This window comes from Macrobrachium rosenbergii, chromosome 50 (assembly GCF_040412425.1).
Source record: "Macrobrachium rosenbergii isolate ZJJX-2024 chromosome 50, ASM4041242v1, whole genome shotgun sequence".
Taxonomy (NCBI): Eukaryota; Metazoa; Arthropoda; class Malacostraca; order Decapoda; family Palaemonidae; genus Macrobrachium; species Macrobrachium rosenbergii.
The window spans coordinates 19,297,316-19,315,192 of NC_089790.1; the positions used below are offsets into that span (position 1 = coordinate 19,297,316).

Here is a 17,877-nt window from a genome sequence, read left to right on the forward strand (position 1 = left end):
TCCTCTAAACCTGGGAGGAGGTATACTGGAGGCCCAAGGGAGGTTGGTGGGAGCTATACACGGGTAGTTGCCCCCTCAGTCGAGCCTGTTGCTTCCCAGGCTGCGACAGAAGGCCAGTGGAGAGACATCTCAGATGTCCACTGTCTCTCCTTGAGCCCAGGAATTCCTAGCCCAATTCGAGGCACCAGGCCATTCTTCGTTGTCAAAGTGTCCAGTGATGCCCAAGTGCCCGTCAACCGGGTGCCCATCTCCTGCTGTCTGCTTGGTGCCAACTACGGATATGTGCGTGGCACCTATTCTTTCTCATCAAGTTTTTTCTGTGATACAAGAGGAGTTGACCCTTCTCTTGAACCAATTCAGCGCCAGCTGAATAGTATTTTGGACCTTTTGAAGAAACCTCCTCCATCGAAGACTTCCACGAACCCTTTGACGTTGCAGTTATCGTCAGAAGAAGAGGAGGCAGTTCAAGATTCTTCTCTGTTGGCACATGTTGCCCTCCTGAAGGTTTTCCTTGTGGCATTCCCGGGTTACTTCTCACTCGAGGCTCCTGCGGCGCCCCAGTCAACCTTTTTAATGAATAACCCGTCTGAATTCTCCCAACTTCTGAGGATGTTTTTATCTTCGTCTGCCAGGAAGGCTCTGGAAGACATGGACCTTTGGCTTTTGGAGAAGAGGACTCAAGGGAAATCCTCTTCCTGCATTCCCCCTTCACACCTATCTAAGAGATGTAACCGGTTTTATTCTACCGGAGAAGCTCCCTCTCTGGGAGTGGCTGCCTCCTCCCAGGGGGACCTCTCTGTGCTGATAGATTCCACACGAAGGTCCGCTTTCGCTGCTGCTAAAGTGATGTTTTCTGGAATGGAAATTGATCACTTATTGAAGAATCTCTTCAAGTCTTGGGAGGTGCTAAGTTTCCTTGACTGGTCAGTTGGGGCATTAGCCAAGAAGATCCAGGATTTTTCACCACTCTCTGAAGATTGTTCCTCAGATTGGCTCAGCGTGATCTACTGCACAAACAGAGGTATTGGAGATATGTCCCAGGAATTGGCCACCCTTTTCGCTCTGGAAATTTTAAAGAAAAGAGAGCTCTGGTGATCTTTTACCTCCAAGAGTGTTCCTGCCTCTCAGAGGTCAGCCCCTCTCTTTCCCCCCCCTTGATCACCATCACCTTTCCCCGCAAACAGTGGTAAAAGAAGCTTTTGTAGGGTTGCCTTAGCTTTTATGGCTTGCTTGGTGTTTTTGTAAGTATAAATATATATGTGTTAAATTGGCTTCAAGGAATTTTTATTTTATATGTAACTGCTGTGTTTATATTTAAGAACCATCTATTCTCAGGAAGCTTGATTTATAAAACTTGTAAGAGACCGCATTGCGGTCTTTCGGGCGCACGTATGTGTGCGTCATCCATCGGAGGAAACAAGACAAAAGCAAGACAAAGCATCCCGTTTTCTCTCTCTCAAGGAGCGCAACTTCTACCATACAATATTTCCGTCTGTTTCTCCCTAACCATTGTTGCCACGATTTATGTACAATCACCACTACTTGCGTTGCCATGCAAACATTCCAATCATGTACTCACAATGTTCCACCAAATCTTCTGTATCAAACTGCATGTATGTTTCTGTTTGTGAAGATGCAAAACGTCTCGCCATTTCTCATATGTTATGCTACTGCATTGTATTCATTAATCTTTCTCGAATCTCATGCAATTGGCCATATGTGGAATTTCACGGCCTTTCCATTGATATATGTTTTATCATTGTACGTTTATTATGTCTCTCACAATCGCCATCTGTTTGTCTGTTCACAAGCACAGATGTCCAAAACACAATCTCTGTTTTGCTCTGTCTGTGTGTAGAAACTACTTTGCGGCTCACATCAGCCAATAACAACTTCGAAGATTCTGTACATGCATGTTAGGACCGGACAAGGAATATGGCTTTAGATCATCATGAGCTATCATACTAACTACCTGTGCCTACTACTCAGATTCTTCTTTTTCCCCATCTGTTGGCCTCTCCCACTAGCCAACACTCACTGCTGTCATACTTTTGTCCTCATCTGATGGGTACCTTAGGGTTCAAAGAGGTTGCAACCTTGCCTGTTAAATCTTTTTACTTCAAAATCACCCCCACCAAAATCACTTTCATGCATCATAATAAAGTTTTCATATAACCTACCCATCTCACAGACTCATCAACATAGAGTTACGGGCTGCTCTAGGAGCAAGAGCCCGTGCTGGCACAAGGCCAGCTAAATCTGAAACAACAACGACTGTATATGCATTCAGTAAGGAACCACCAATAAACTAGACAATACCCAGCCAGTATGTCATTCAGTATGATCCTTACAAACTTAGGGGTGTAGACTCCCTCCAAATTAATAATAATAATAATAATAATAATAATGTAATTAATGGCTCTGTAACTTGAAGCTACTTAAATGCAAGAGATGCTATCAGCAGCCCGTGCTTAAATTCACATTTTTCCCATTGTTAGAAAAATATTTTTCTTATCTAAGTGATAGCTGATTCCTGAAATAATGTATTATTGCTGGAGGGGCTTGTATCAGTTAGGTTAACATGATAGAGGAGAATAATGCAACGGTTATCAATTAAAAGTTATCATATTATCCAGCCGTTAACTGTCACTTGCATACGAAGACTTATCCAACTCCCGGAGGAGAGGAGAAAAAAGTTGTCATGCCAGGTTAGACTGATGTTTGCTGAATTTGAAATTCCAAGTTTCTTTCCTTAATTCGCGTGTGTGTGTGTGATTGTATGAGTTTCTCTGCACATATCATATTGCACACTTAATATATTTTAGGTACTTTTTTTTCCTCCCACTTGGAAGCCATTGTCAAATATAAGCCTACTTACCATCAACAGCCTTAGGCCTACTTTAAAAAAACGCTCCTGCATGTTAGTATAGATGAAATTGCAAATCACCTTTTAGTTTTCTGTAAAAGAAAACTATTGTGATGGCTTTGTCTGTACGTCCGCACTTTTTCTGTCTGCCCTCAGATCTTAAAAACTACTGAGGCTAGAGGGCTGCAAATTGGTATGTTGATCATCCACCCTCCAATCATCAAACATACCAAATTGCAGCCCTCTAGCCTCAGTAGTTTTTATTTTATTTAAGGCTAAAGTTAGCCATAATCGTACTTTTGGCACCGCCATAGGTACCAGCAACACAGGCCACCACCGGACCGTGGCTGAGTTTCATGAGCCGCGGCTAAGAATTTCATGGGCTGTGGCTGAGTCTCATGGGCCGCGGCTGTACAGAAAACTCGATTGTGGAGAAGAAACTCCGGCGCATTGTTTACTTGTTTATATTGTGATAAATAGTAATAGTAGTAGTAACAGGAGTTGAAATGTTTTATCCTGTATTTCGATCAGTAATTTCTTGCAGCTCAATGCCTCTCTTTAGCGGGAGAGGTAAAATCTATTTCTCTTGTTGAGCAAGTCCATATGGGATGAGGTTGCAAGCCTCATGTCTTATTTTCTGATCCTAGTGGTAACTAGTAGGAGGTAGGTTGGGCGCAAACCTTGCTACTTTGCAAATGCTAGATTAGTTTTCATTTGCCAGTCAGAATTTAAAATTTACCAGTAGGATATTTATTTCACCATAATAAACAATAATATTTAAATACAGTAATATTAAAAAACGCAGAAACCGCTTGGCAGCAGCGAAGGAATTAATTTAGTTAGCAGCAGTCAGTATATATAAAGTAATAATAACTAACAACAAAATTATTATGTGTTTTCATCATTTGAACTACGTACTCTGCAGCAGCATAGAAATGTAGAACTGAACATGCAGTTGACTAAAAGAGAGAGAGAGAGAGAGAGAGAGAGAGCGCGCACGCATTTGATAGGAAAAGATAAGGCTAATCTATTATCAAAAGTTTTTAAGTTCGTTGAAGTAGGTCGTAGTCATCCCTCCCAGTAAAAGGGCTCTGTGGAAAAGCCATTCGGAGAAGTAGCGGTGTCGAGTGCTGTTTGGAATTTGAGTCGATTTATCTGTGTAGTCAAGTTCTCACCAATTTCCTGGATTTGAGGTGAGTAGTCTGAGTCTCAGAGTATGATCTGATATGATGTTTCAAGATCTGCTCTTGGGTTTCCCAGAAGGTGGGATGAAGGAATTAAGCTTGATAATTGACAGAGTTAGACGAGTCTGATGTTGGTAGGTTCCAGAGGGCACAGAGACGCAATAATTGACCGAGTTAGATAAGTCTAAGGTCCCCAGGTTTATAATTTAGTTAAATAAGCCTAATGCACGTGGGTTTATAATTGATAGAGTTAAATAAACCTACTGTACGTGGGTTTATAATTGATAGAGTTAAATAAGTCTAATGCCTGTAGATTTCAGAGTGCACAGAGGCAGAGTGAGGCTGCAAAATATTTACATTAACAGGAAATTTGTTTTGTTATAGTGAGGTGCACCAAATCAGATTTAATACTACGAATAAAATTAAAGGTTTTGGTTCATGTTGAAATATTTAGGTCTTTTCCTTTAACGGGGTGGCTCCAGAGAGGAATGCAGATGGTCACTGACACATCCTTACTTTAAATGGACCCCACGTGTAGCAAAACATCCACAAAATTAGCCACATCATGCGACTTTACGCTAGTTATTATTATTATTGTTATTATTATTATTATTATTATTATTATTATTATTATTATTCAGAAGAGGAACCCAATTCATAAGAAACAAGCTCACATGGGTCATTGACTTGAAATTCAAGCTTCCAAAGAATATGGCCAGTGGCGTTCCTTAGCGGGGGGCCCAAGGGGGGCTGTTTGAAATGGCGCCCCGGGCCCCAAAGTGAGGGGGGCCCCCAAAATGCGAAATTTAAACATTGCTGCTATAACAGGACAAGCTAGATCCAGTGGCCCCAAAATGGTCAAGACCCCCATTTATATTGGGACCCGAAAGTTTGGGGCCCACTAAAGGGGCCCCAATTTCCAATTTTGTGAACAAAAATGTAACAAAAATGTTACGTAAAAGAAATAGGGCTCTCCAGGGGCCCCCCTCCCAATCGTAGAGCCTATTATAGACCTTCTCATACGGATCGGAGGAGGGTGGGCAACGTTGATTGGGGTAAGGGCAGGGCCGATCGAAGGCAATTGATTACTGCTGATAGGGGTCCTGATTATCCTCTGAGGGGCCCTCATAATGGCCCCATTTGCCTAGATAATACACATTCAAATGATTCAATGAATCTGGCCTTCTGCTTAACCCAGGGGGCCGGTGGCCCCATTGAAGGATGCTTGGGCCAGCCCTGGGTAACGGGATTGAATATAACTGATGCTGCTGCTGAGGTAGATAAACTCTGGTTCCTAACAACCAGAAGAATAAGAAAGAAGAAACGTATGGCTGGAGAAGGTACAGGTACGTCAGATGAAGGACTCAGCAGGCAACAGGAATTTAAGCGCATAGCGAGGGAAATCTTAGACAGGCTTTGTGTGGAAATGAAGGAGAGATTTCAGAGACTGGGAGACCACGTGGAGCACTTTGGATTCCTTCTTCAACCAGAGTTACTTTTAAAATGTATGGACGAGGGAACACTTCAAAAACAGTGCAGACTTTGCCTCTTTTTATGACGATGTCCACCCAATCTCCCTGTTCAATGGTATAATAGATGCATGTGTAATGTTTTTCAATAGAGAACTACCAAGGCTACCAGTGGATATTTTGAAAGAAGTCAATAGTTATGGAAAAGATGTTTGCCCCAATCTTGCATCGGCAGTCAGAATTTTACTTACCATAACAACATCTATTGCTTCTTGTGAAAGATCCTTCTCAGAGCTGAAGCTAGTGAAGAACTATTTACGCAGCACGATGAGCCAAGAGAGGCTTAGTAGTTTAGTGTTAATGTCAGTGGAATTGATATGAGTGATATAATAGAGGAGTTTGCTGCCAAGAAGGCACGTCGAAAATTGTAGGACAGTGGGAGCAAGTGAGCAACTTGAAAAGTGTTAAGTGTAGGCTCTACATGCTAACAGGTGTAGGCCTACTAACATCAACAAGAATACCAATGCTTTTGTTTTGTTTATAATCTCGGAGCGGTCTGTGGTCCTTCCTCTCCCTTTTCTCCCTCCCAGCAATATTAGATTAACTCCCTAACTTCACTTTACTCTGTTCTAACTTCCCCTTCACTCTGTTCTACCTCCCTTCACTCTGTTCGACCTTCCCTTCACTCTTTTCTACCTCCCTTCACAGCTTCACTCTGTTCTGCCTCCCATCACTCTGTTCTGCCTTCCCTTCACTCTATTCTACCTCATTTCACTCTGTTCTAACTTCTACCTCCATTTAATCTGTTCTACCTCCCTTCACTCTATTCTACCTCCCTTCACAGCTTCACTCTGTTCTACCTCCCATCACTTTGTTCTACCTTCCCTTCACTCTATTCTACCTCAGTTCACTCTGTTCTAACTTCTACCTCCATTTAACCTGTTCTACCTCCCTTCATTCTGTTCTGCCTCCCTTCACTCTGTTCTTCCTCCCATCACTCTGTTCTACCTCCCTTTGAACCCTTTCACTATATTCTACCTTCCCTTCACTCTATTCTACCTCCCTTCACTCTCTTCTACCTCCATTTAATCTGTTCTACCTCTCTTCACTCTGTTCTACCTCCCTTCACAGCTTCACTCTGTTCTACCTCCCATCACTCTGTTCTACCTTCCCTTCACTCTATTCTACCTCAGTTCACTCTGTTCTAACTTCTACCTCCATTTAATCTGTTCTACCTCCCTTCATTCTGTTCTGCCTCCCTTCACTCTGTTCTTCCTCCCATCACTCTGTTCTACCTCCCTTTGAATCCTTTCACTATGTTCTACCTTCCCTTCACTCTATTCTACCTCCCTTCACTCTCTTCTACCTCCATTTACTCTGTTCTACCTCCCTTCACTCTGTTCTTCCTCCCTTCACTCTGTCCTACCTCCCTTTCACTATGTTCTACCTTCCCTTCATTCTCTTCTACCTTCCCCTCACTCTATTCTACCTTCCCTTCACTGTTTTAACTTCTTTTCACTCTGTTCTACCGCCCCAAACTTTGTTCTACCTCCATTCACTCTGTTCTAACTCCCTTCACTCTGATCTACCTCCCTTCACATAATGGAGTCCCTTCCAGCAATATTAATTCATTTAACTCCCTCCACACCATATCGCCATCAGAGTACATTACTGTTATCCTCATTTTTACCATTTATCATTACGTTTAACTGGATGAAGTGGATCTTCAATTATTTTACGTACACCTAGTTTTACGAAATAAAATTTCTGAAATTTGCATTAACAAGTGCCTTTAAAATGATCCTACAATTGCTCATATTCTAAAAATTTTCCCGGTGGCGCTTACAGCGCCCCCACAAAACCCCCCAGCTGCTTTGGCTCGCTTCGCTCGCCTCCCACCCCATAAGAAGGGCCCCAAATGGGACTGTGCCCCCCCGGCCCCAAAATGTCTAGGAACGTCTTGAATATGGCGTTCATATAACAGGAGCAACAGAAGGTAATAGGAATACAGGAAGAAGCAATCAGTTATTATGAATTAAATAAATGAACAAATTAATAAATAAATAGATAAAATGAAAGTAAGCTGTAAAATACAAGGAGAGTTGCTTTAGGGTGGTAATCATTGCATCCTCGATTGAACTTTTGAATTTCCAGTTGCACGACGTCCTCAGGGAGACTATTCCACAGTCCAACGATGTGTGGAATTAAAGGACCTCTTTTCAGCAAATTTTGTCGCTCTCTTTTCATCCATTTTTCCACTCCTTTTTATGCCTGCCCGTCTACTTTTCAGGAAACATTCCATTATTATCCATCATTTTTCACCAACCAGTCCTTTATTACGTCATCAGGCCAAACCATCTCAAAATACTGGATGATCCCTCCTTTCACCTGTGCTATCTTTTTAACCACTTCTATGCGTCTCCTTATTTCTCACTCATCTTATTATCCATCATTTTTCACCAAGCAGTCCTTTATTATGTCATCAGGCCAAACCATCTCAAAATACTGGATGATCCCTTCTTTCACCTGTGCTATCTTTTTAACCACTTCTATGCGTCTCCTTATTTCTCACTCATCTTATGCTGCATGAACTATGCAAAAAGTTCATCTCAATCACTTCAGCTTTATTTTTTTCATTCACATGCAGCATCCACACTGTACTTCCATAGAGGAGAATTGGTTCAGCCATTCCTTTTTGCATTCCAGCTTTGGCTTCCATAGAAAGTTTAGGTGTCTTTCTCTTCCCAAACTTTTGCACACACCCTGGTACCTATCAGACTTCACCTTATTCAGTCACATGCTCTACTCCCGTTGCTCTCCATAACTTACCGTCTGTAGCATACATTCTCAACGCTTCCTACATTGCCTCTTTCTCAGTTCTGCTATAAGATTTTTCCACTCCTTTTATGCCATAAACAGCTGTTTTCCTTTCAAACTGCTATGTAACAAAAACTTTATAGCCTGATTTTCATAAATCAGTCAACCCATAATATTGAGACTAATGTTACAATCAGTCTCTTATTTAACCTTGCAGTTTTTCAAAAAGAGCAGTGGGAATTTATTTTTGATTAGCTAAGTTACTCATTGCTCTGAAGTAATAGTCAGAGTTGTTAGTAAACTCAGACTTTGGCTGAAATATCTTTTAGACCTAGAACTAGTGCTATATTACCAGAACTGTCAGTGGACTTCTTTTGTCATTGTGTGACAGAAGACTTACAGATTTCTAGAGCTGACCAAAAAAAAGTAAAATTTGCCTTTGAGTCAAAGGATTGTATTGAGCTTATATTTCCTAGCAGGCATTCAAACATAAATTTATCTCTATTGATACTGCAATAGACTCCATATATATATATATATATATATATATATATATATATATATATATATATATATATATATATATATATATATATATATTATATATATATATATATATATATATATATATATATATATATATATATATTATATAGTGTGTACATTATGCATTTACAAAGATGCCTTGAAATCTGATGTCATAGCTTTCACATAAAGAATTCGTCTGCTGATAAGTGAGAACCCTGCTTTGCAACAAACAGCAATACGTGATCATGTCGAGGGAGGCTCACTGAATCCGTGGGTTTAGAACTTTTGTCCAAGGCTTATTTTTTTCTGGAACTTTTGTCATAGACTAACTTTTTGTGGAATTTTGTCCTAGACGTATTTTTATTCCAGGAACGAGTTTCTGATGTATAAAAGAAAGATCTTCCTCAGAAAGCATGACTCTGAAAGATTTGGAACTCCACCTAAGACCTTGAATATCTGAGTGAAGTGTCTCATATTTCGCTTTATCTGATGGAGTTACTCGTCAAGGTTTGATTCAGATCACCAGAGAGAATAGAATGCATATGTCTTCTTGTGTAAAATGAATGGATTCTCGGTAAATTCTTAAAAAAAAAACTGGGACTATCAATGCAACGGGAACCTAAAGTATATATAAAGACTAAAGTTGTTCAAAAATTCTGTGAGTGAACAAGTGGTATAATAGACCCAGTCTACATGGAAAACATGCTTTCTTTAAATTACATGTAATATTAAATTTAAAGAAAATGCCACAAACAGAAGTTACCCATCTTTAATTTTTGGAACCCCAGGTGGGTGGATTGATGTTCAAAAAGATAAGTTTCAAGAGTGCCTTGCTTATCTGATAGCCATTAGGCCAATCGCGTTTGGGCAAACTGACGACGTAGCCATTGAAAAATTCGTCGTTATCTGATAGTTGCAAATGTTGCGTTCCATTAGGTGAGACCATTATAAAGACAAAATTCTTTTGTTACAGATTAAATTTTTTATTTGCATAAAAAATGAATGACCCCATTTTATAATAAAAACCGACATAATGATAATACAGTAATAGCAATGACATAAAAACTTCATGATTGCGATTAATGTTCTTCAGAAATCTGATGGATAATCCATTTTACTTTGAAGTATATTTCTGAAATGTGAAAGGGCTATTCAGAAAATAAGAGCATAGGCTCTTGTTTTGTTGATAAAAAAAGTACCATAATATGCATTGTTTTGTGTTCTGTAAACCCATTTGCAATTCAGGTTCATTTATTTGCTTTCACACTTTAGTGTAACTTTAACCTGATAAGTCACTTGATTTAATGCAATGAAGAGTCTTGTGTACGCATATAGCTTTCTTAAGTGGTTGTAGTTATAACTGTTCTTTTATTTGATAGAGCTTTAGTCCATTGTTTGAATGGGAGGTGTTTCCTTTCTTTCTTCTTGTTTAACTGTAGGGGTATTGTGTTGGTGAGAGCCAGAGGTAATGGAGGAAGCTCATTAAAAACAGCGACCTCAACTAGGGATTAAGCTGAGAAGAAGAAGAAGTTTTATAACAATTGTTGGTGTCACATCTGCTCCATTCTCCATGACTCCATCTCCAGGGTGCTCTTTGAGTCCTGTTCTGTCACCTGCTTGTTTCCTTCTTACTACCAGTGACTTGAAATAAACTTACAGAGGAAATTTTGGCCAAAAGAGCCTTATTCCACACTGCTAGATGTATTGGACAAGTGAAGAGCAAGGACAAGGGTTTTCCTTTCTGTCCAGCAAAGATGGCTGACGTAACACCAGTGAGATAGGAAAGGTCACCAGCAGGTCTTACCATGCCGAAATCTATTGGTGATTGAAAGTGGGGTGATGCCATCAGTGCAACTCACGCGGTGCACTGTAGGCGTTACTTAAGGTTCTTTGTAGAGTCCCTTCAGCCTCCAGCTGCAACCCTTTTCATTAATTTTACTATACCTCCGCTCATATTTTCTTTCTTCCATCTTACTTTCCACCCTTTCCTAACCGTTGTTCAGCGTTATTTTCACCTCTGAATGATCTCTTAGGTCCCAGGGCTTGGCCTTTGGCGTAAATCTTATGTTCCAGTTCTAATATTGTGTAAACATTTATTGAACAGATTTAGAGAGTCATTTGTCCACTTTCATAAAATTATTTAGCCAACACTGAATGAGGTGTTTACTTTTTTGTAATCCTTTTTAATTAACTGGTTTCATTTATAATCCACTTTATTCCTCGTTGTTAGACCTATTTATTCAGTAGAATTAATATATTGGTTTGATATATGTAGCAAATCTCTTTGATCAACTGGTTTAATGAGTTGTCTCTTTTAAAACTCTCTTTACCCGGCTGGTTTAATTAAGTGGTGGCATTTTTATTATAAACCACTTTCAGTGCACTCATTTAAAAGGCTTTCTTCCTTAACCACTTTAATTGAACTGGTTTTATAAGTGGTTTATTCTTCACAAACTCCTTTGACTTTTATTCAGCCGGGTAAATGAGTTATTTGTTTTCCTTTATGAACCCATTGATGCCTTTTGTAAACCACTTAACAGGGTTAATGTAAGGGGTTGCCAATTTGCAGATACCTCTGTAGCTTTGGTTTAATGAGTAGCGTAATCATTTTTTATAAACCATATTCGTATATCAACGTCGCCAACATACCTGAAACACATTGCATTGTGTGGAATAATTTTCGTAATATTTTGTTTTCATCAGACTAAACTTACAAAATGCTTGAAACTGGTGATAGAGGTCATGGCTATTAGCAAAATTTTGAGAATAATATTTTTTCCACTGGATTCAAATTGACGTTCTTTGACGCATTTAAATCAGTTCTAGAGTGATATATCTAGCTGTCAGCTCTCTTAATTCTAGCAAATTATCAATAGACTTTTTGCTAAGAATAATATCACATCAAAACCCACTTACTTAGAATCATTAATGATCTGTATATTTTGTCATTTATTTATCGTTATTTTGTTAAATTAAAGCGGAAAAATGTTCTCCTTAGGCCCAATGAAAAACAGAGTAGTTGAGGCCACACAGAACTTATTGATCAAGTTTTCATTTCCCTTTAGTAGTTCTCTGACTTTTTTTATATTCCCCTTCAAATTACAGCATCTATGGGGTTTTTATAGAATTCTTTGTGTGAATTCTCATCATTGTAAAGAGAGTTCATTTTTTCTATGTGGTCATTATATTTCAGATTACTAGTGCACCAGATTTGTAGGCTTCCATCATGATTTTTTTTTATGGGGAATTTTGGAGTGTCTGGTTTTTCCCAATTTGTTTAAATAATTCTTTTAATTATATACACGTCTTCAGTGAAAATGTCACTCTACGTCTCTAAATTAATTATTTCCACAAGTCATAAATCGAGCTAAGCTTTTTTTTTTTTAGATAAATTGACGACACTTTCAAAGTGTTTGACTGTGGTAGACATAATTTAAACCATTGATTTCCCTTCTTCTTCTTCTTCTGAATAACCTCGCCTCAACCTTTTGCAGGTCAGCCTTAGCTGCACTGGACATCTATGGCAAAATGGCCAAGGGATTCATCTTCTTACTCCTCTTGACCACACTGCAGAATCTCGTCCCGGCACAAACCATAGAAAGTGAGACATTTTGTATGCTGAACTTTTAAAATTAAGCCATGAAGAAAACTTGGATTACTTCATGTATGTTTGCTTATAGGGGGAAAGAGCATTGTCTAGACATGCCAACGAAGTCAGTTTAGCTTCGAAATTCCAGGCATTGCGTGATTGTCATATAATTCACTAAGAGATATGAATACCTGTAGGTTATGACGATAATCATGGACAAGCAAATACTGTACCAGGGAAGTTTGCTTTAGAAGGCTTCTTTTCATTATCTTACTGGGAGATTTTATAAGGAAGTGAGAGAATATAGATCCAATTTATTACAATTTAAGAAAAAATCATTATTTTTATTCCCTTAGTTTAGACACATGTAATGTACTCCTTACTTAACCTTTCACTTGAGGATCATCCTGTAAGATAGATCATGTCAAATGTGTTGTTATTTCAAATTAATGTAAGTAAAAGCAACATGTTAACACATTTATTTATGTTAATCAGTTATCGCTTCTTCAGCAGTTCAATCTGCGATACCTTTGAACGTGACTGAGATAAGAAGAGTGATGCCAGATGGAGATGGAACCAAGGATGCTAGGAATTATGCCACGCAGGTTACGGCAGTAGGCCTTCCATCACTAGAAGGAACTTATTCCTTCAAATTGCAGTTCGTAGATGCTGATCTTTCAACACATTCAATAATAAAGGACGTGGCTTTAAAATCTAACGATTCAGTTCAAATCACTTTTGATATAACTATACCAGAAGAAGCAACACATCAGTTCCTCTCAGTAATGAATGGCACCCTTGCCATAGGAACTTGGAGTGGCAAATTCAACATATCAGGTAATTATTCAATTCTAGTTTTTCGTGTATAGTTAATAGAATATATTTGGAGAGCATTTGAAGGATGTGCGGTATATTGTTGGTGTGTTTACAACCAAATGCTCATGTAGAAAAAAAGCCAGGGGAGATTTGTGAGCACATTATATATAAGTCACAATGACTGTCTGTAGTCATTGTTTTTCTTCTACTGTGCCTGGAATGCTGGCTTGTTTACACTGTTAATCTATAAATAGGCCTCAAACTATGGCGTCAGTCTACCGTTAGTGAATGTGGAACAACATTCGTGTTAAGACGAGATAGAAGCAACAGTATTCATGTCTTCTTGATATTGAATTTAGTTAATGAAGTAAATGCTTGAATGGTGTCAAGAACATGTCCAGGCCATTTTCCCCCTCAACATCTCTTCTACATTATGGAACTTCTGTCTTTCTCTTATCTTATTCATTATTGCCCTCCCCTGCCATCCTGCTCCTAATGTTCTTCTTTAGACTTTATTCTCAAGTCAACCAAATCTTTTACCTATACAGGTATAGGAGTTTCATTGCCATACCATGATTGTTGTCCATATTGTAATGCAGCTTGTACTAGACGAATGTATAATCTTATCCAGCCAGCTCGTAACTTGATTTGTCTTTTGTAGTCTTTCATTAAATTCCAACTCAAGATAACCTGTATTGGACATCATTGTCCTTAGGTATATGAAAGATTCAATCTCATTTATCCTTTCTCCATTCTGTGCTCTTTGAGGACTTTATAGTCTCTTCCGAGGGCTGAAAATATCTTAGTAAGAATGTCCGACTTGGAATGTTAAGTCTCCCCTGAATTCCTGGTGGGAATCTTCAACAGTTTCTCGAATATTGCGATGCTTAGTATCAAGGACTTCCTTGATTCATTGCGAGATCTCCGTGCGGACCTCCTTCCTAAACTCCATCCAAGTAGCAACTGCAGGAATCTACTTATTGGGAATCTCCATCTGGGTGGGTAGGGCCAGGGCACCCAGATCACTGCCTGCCACCTTTGGTGAATGACTTAGAACCATAAGTGAAACAGGAATATTAGGGAGAGGAGGGGGTCCTCTATTGGTATCCTCCTTAACGTTGGACTGTTTCATGGGAGAGCCCGGATCCCCCCCCCCCCCCACCTCGAGGAGTTCCTTCTCAAGTGAGAAAAGTTGGGGGAAGGTGTTCTCTTTGTCATCATTTAGGCTCACTGCCTGGTGCTTGTTGAATGCTATGCACATGTTAGCAACCACTCAGATTCAGCTATGCCTTCATGGGCTATAGGCTGTCTCAGGTGGTATGTGCCATCCCCACAGGTAAAAAGCAGTGGAGTAAGGGAACCTTTGGGTTGTGCTTAACAGCAGTCCTGTAGTGAGGGGGGAAAATAGGATTCAAGTTGCATATATCCATCAAATAGGAGGAATGCTTATTAAGAGACAAGCTCAGTGGGTGATATCCTTTTAATAATATGGTGTTGTTATTGTGGGTTGTTACCCATTTTAAATATAAATAACTAAAGGTATTGCTTCAAGATTCAATTACAGAACTTTAATATAGTAACAAATGCAGGAAAGAATTAGGAAAGAATTTTCTATATCCTGCTAAAAGGAGTACTTAAGCAGACAGGTTGGCTGTCTATATCTGTATGAATAAGGTGTTGTAAGAAATTCGCTTAGATAGGATTCATGAAGATGAAGACTGGTAACATGAAACCCACTTGATGGAGGAATGGTAATGGAATTAGATCCGCATGATTGGTGGAGCTAGAGTCAAGTCTCATGAAAAAACCCCAAAGTTAAAGTTAACGGGAAAGCCCATCATAATAAAAATCCATTAAAAGTGCTCTCTTTTTGTTGAAATTTAGAAAGAGAGTTAAGGGAAAGGAGAGCACTTGAACTAAAAGTGAATAAAAAAAAAGGAAAAGCCATCTGAAAGATGCTGTGACAGAACCAAGATGATTAATTAGAAGTTGGAATGATATTATGAAACATTATTGTGGAGTGAACTAAAACTATATACTGTATGTAATGAGAAAACTCAGTAAAATGCGTCTCTTAGAGCATTTCCAATATATCAAAATTTAGAACAGGAGTCAAAGGACAATGAAAGTGACCATGCACAATCATACAGTGTGGACAAGATTGGTAGTTGTTGAATACCTTTGGCAAAAATAATCAAAATAAGTATTTTGACCTGAAACAGGGAATATTACAGTACAATGAAACTGTTTTGAGGGCTCATAAGACCATGTACGGAACTTTCCTCCGCAGATAATTGTTACATCTCAGCGATGAAGCATTTCGCAATGAGAAAAAGACTTTTGGCTGAACACAGTGGTGTTTAGATTACAAAGACCGAAAGATTAATGGCGGAGCCTGGCTGACTTGTGCCACTGGTGCCACATCTGCGGAAGAAGGGTGAATTGTAATCTTCTGTGTAGTCGCTATAAGGCATGATGAAGCGCTTTCCCTGCCTTGAGTCCATTTATATTCCATCACTATATCAGCAATGGCATTAGTATACTGACCTAGACCAGCTGTGAAAGAATTCCTGATAATAGTCGTTGGTCCAGAAATGTATATAAAATACGTACATATATTCAAGTGTTGTACTTTCATGAAATGAAGTTAACACCCCGTGTGGTTGGATGTAAAATGCAAGCTACAGTAACGGGAAAATAAATATTTGGCAAAAAGCACAAAGAACAAAGACAAACAATGTATTGTCTTTGTTCTTTGAACATTATTACTTTTAATTTCCAAGTATATAGGAGTGCGATAAAGCCTCTAAAAATATAGTTTGTCAAATACGTGTACTGTACTAAAATCCTCACATTTCATTTTCATTAAATTGGAATGTTTATTTGAGGAATACGTACACAAGTGTGTCATTTCATTAAGTTTTAATTCCCTTGCTGTACTGGAGGTATGATTCAGTCTCGGGCCAATTGTGTTGTCGGTGATATGCCAGTGTTCTGTTAGGTACATGACTGTTCTCATGGTGTGAAGCACTGAATATTTTCTAAGTATGTACAGTACTTTATTATGTTATCAGCCTTTGTGGAAAGCACAAGACAAGTTTGCAGTTGTTAGCAGGGATTTGCTGTCATCATATCTTTAGTTGATTGCTAATATTTTTTACGCATATTTGTTTGTTTTAGGTTCTTTTTTATGGTGCCTTCATGCCATAAACAATAGTGAAGTAACCATAAACAACCTTATTAGAGTATTATGTTAATACTGCGTTTGGTGGCTGAACTATTGAGGCACCTGCAAGGTGGTTGTGTGTGTGACGGAGGGGTTTTCCAAGCTGTGCAGAGTGGACAGTGGGGTCTGTCACATCTGAGAGTCACTTTGAGTGTTAAGGATTGAAACCCTGAGGATTTTGTATGGATAGGAAGTGCCTCGGAGTATGGGATGGAGCAGAGACTCTATTGATAAGTCCAATCTTTACTGTGCACTGGATTAGGAACATTCCAGTGATCTGCCAGAATCTAACAGGGTTTCATTAGAGGTTTTCACCTTATGCCAAGTACCACCGCCTTCCAGCGTCACTATGCTTGAGTGATTGTTTGTCTTAGACTCCTTGTCTAACTACAGTTCCTGCGAGTGCATCGATAACTATACGAAGTGTCAAGGGAGTGCTTGTTTATGTTCATATATTGCTTGAGGCTTTGTTTTAATGTTATGTTGTTCTTTGTGTAACTTTAGCTGTCATAGGATTAGGTATTTATTCTTTTTTTGTAATATATTGTAAATGCATTTTCTTATTTCTTTAACCCCAATATTACTGTGCATTGATTTTATGTATAAACCTGTGTACACAGGAAACAGTCCTATATCACTCAGCGGTTCATGAATATTTTGATATACTTGATAATCATTGCCTCACAGTTCAGTTCTTATTGCTTTGGCACCATTTTTGCTTTAATGACTGAGAAAAAAATGTCTGCTACATCAAGAACTTATCTGAACCTACTACATCAATTGAAAAAGTGGAAAATGACATTAATATGTTTTTGTTTTCTCCAACAGATACTCAAGCAAGGGTAGCTGTCATTGCTGATAGCTATTTACGGGTAACTACAGGCACATTGGATAATGTGACCATCCAAGACAAGCCAGAGCTATCCTGTTTAAGTACCGAAAGTCCTTGTTATTACAGTAAGGAAAATTTCGGAGAGTCATTTCCTCCTCTTGTTCCGCGATGTGTTAATTTGGAGTATGACGACAAAAAGGGAAAAAACTCCTTGAAGTACTGTGATGATACTTTCTCTGATTTGTCATGTAAGTTACCATATCCTTGATGAGTCTTAGTTTTCTCAGAATGTTATTTGAGGTGACATTAGATCTGGCTTTTAGTAATGAAGTTAACGCGTTACTCTAGGAATACTCAAGGTCATAAATTTAGGGGGAACGAGGAGGAAGGTTTGTCTTGAAATTCAATCAAAATACTCATTATCAAACTGCATTAATTGGAAATACTTTTTAACAGCTAAAGAAAGAAAGGTACATATGTACTGTTGCTGTTCTAAAGTTTTAGTGCTTTAAGCACTGCTGCCCCATAACTGAGAGATCAGTATCACCTT

At 38.9% G+C, this 17,877-nt stretch overlaps 1 protein-coding gene across 1 annotated transcript in view; it reads left to right on the top strand.

The window, feature by feature from the left end:
* Positions 1-3,935: 3,935 nt before the first annotated feature.
* The window catches only part of LOC136832713 (uncharacterized), an 81,709-nt gene continuing 67,767 nt past the window's right edge, over positions 3,936-17,877 (top strand). The window contains exons 1-4 of the mRNA XM_067094168.1: positions 3,936-4,059; positions 12,359-12,465; positions 12,967-13,290; positions 17,324-17,575. Coding sequence (XP_066950269.1) covers positions 12,393-12,465; positions 12,967-13,290; positions 17,324-17,575 — 649 coding nt within the window. The 5' untranslated portion in view covers positions 3,936-4,059; positions 12,359-12,392. The remainder of the gene's footprint in view (positions 4,060-12,358; positions 12,466-12,966; positions 13,291-17,323; positions 17,576-17,877) is intronic.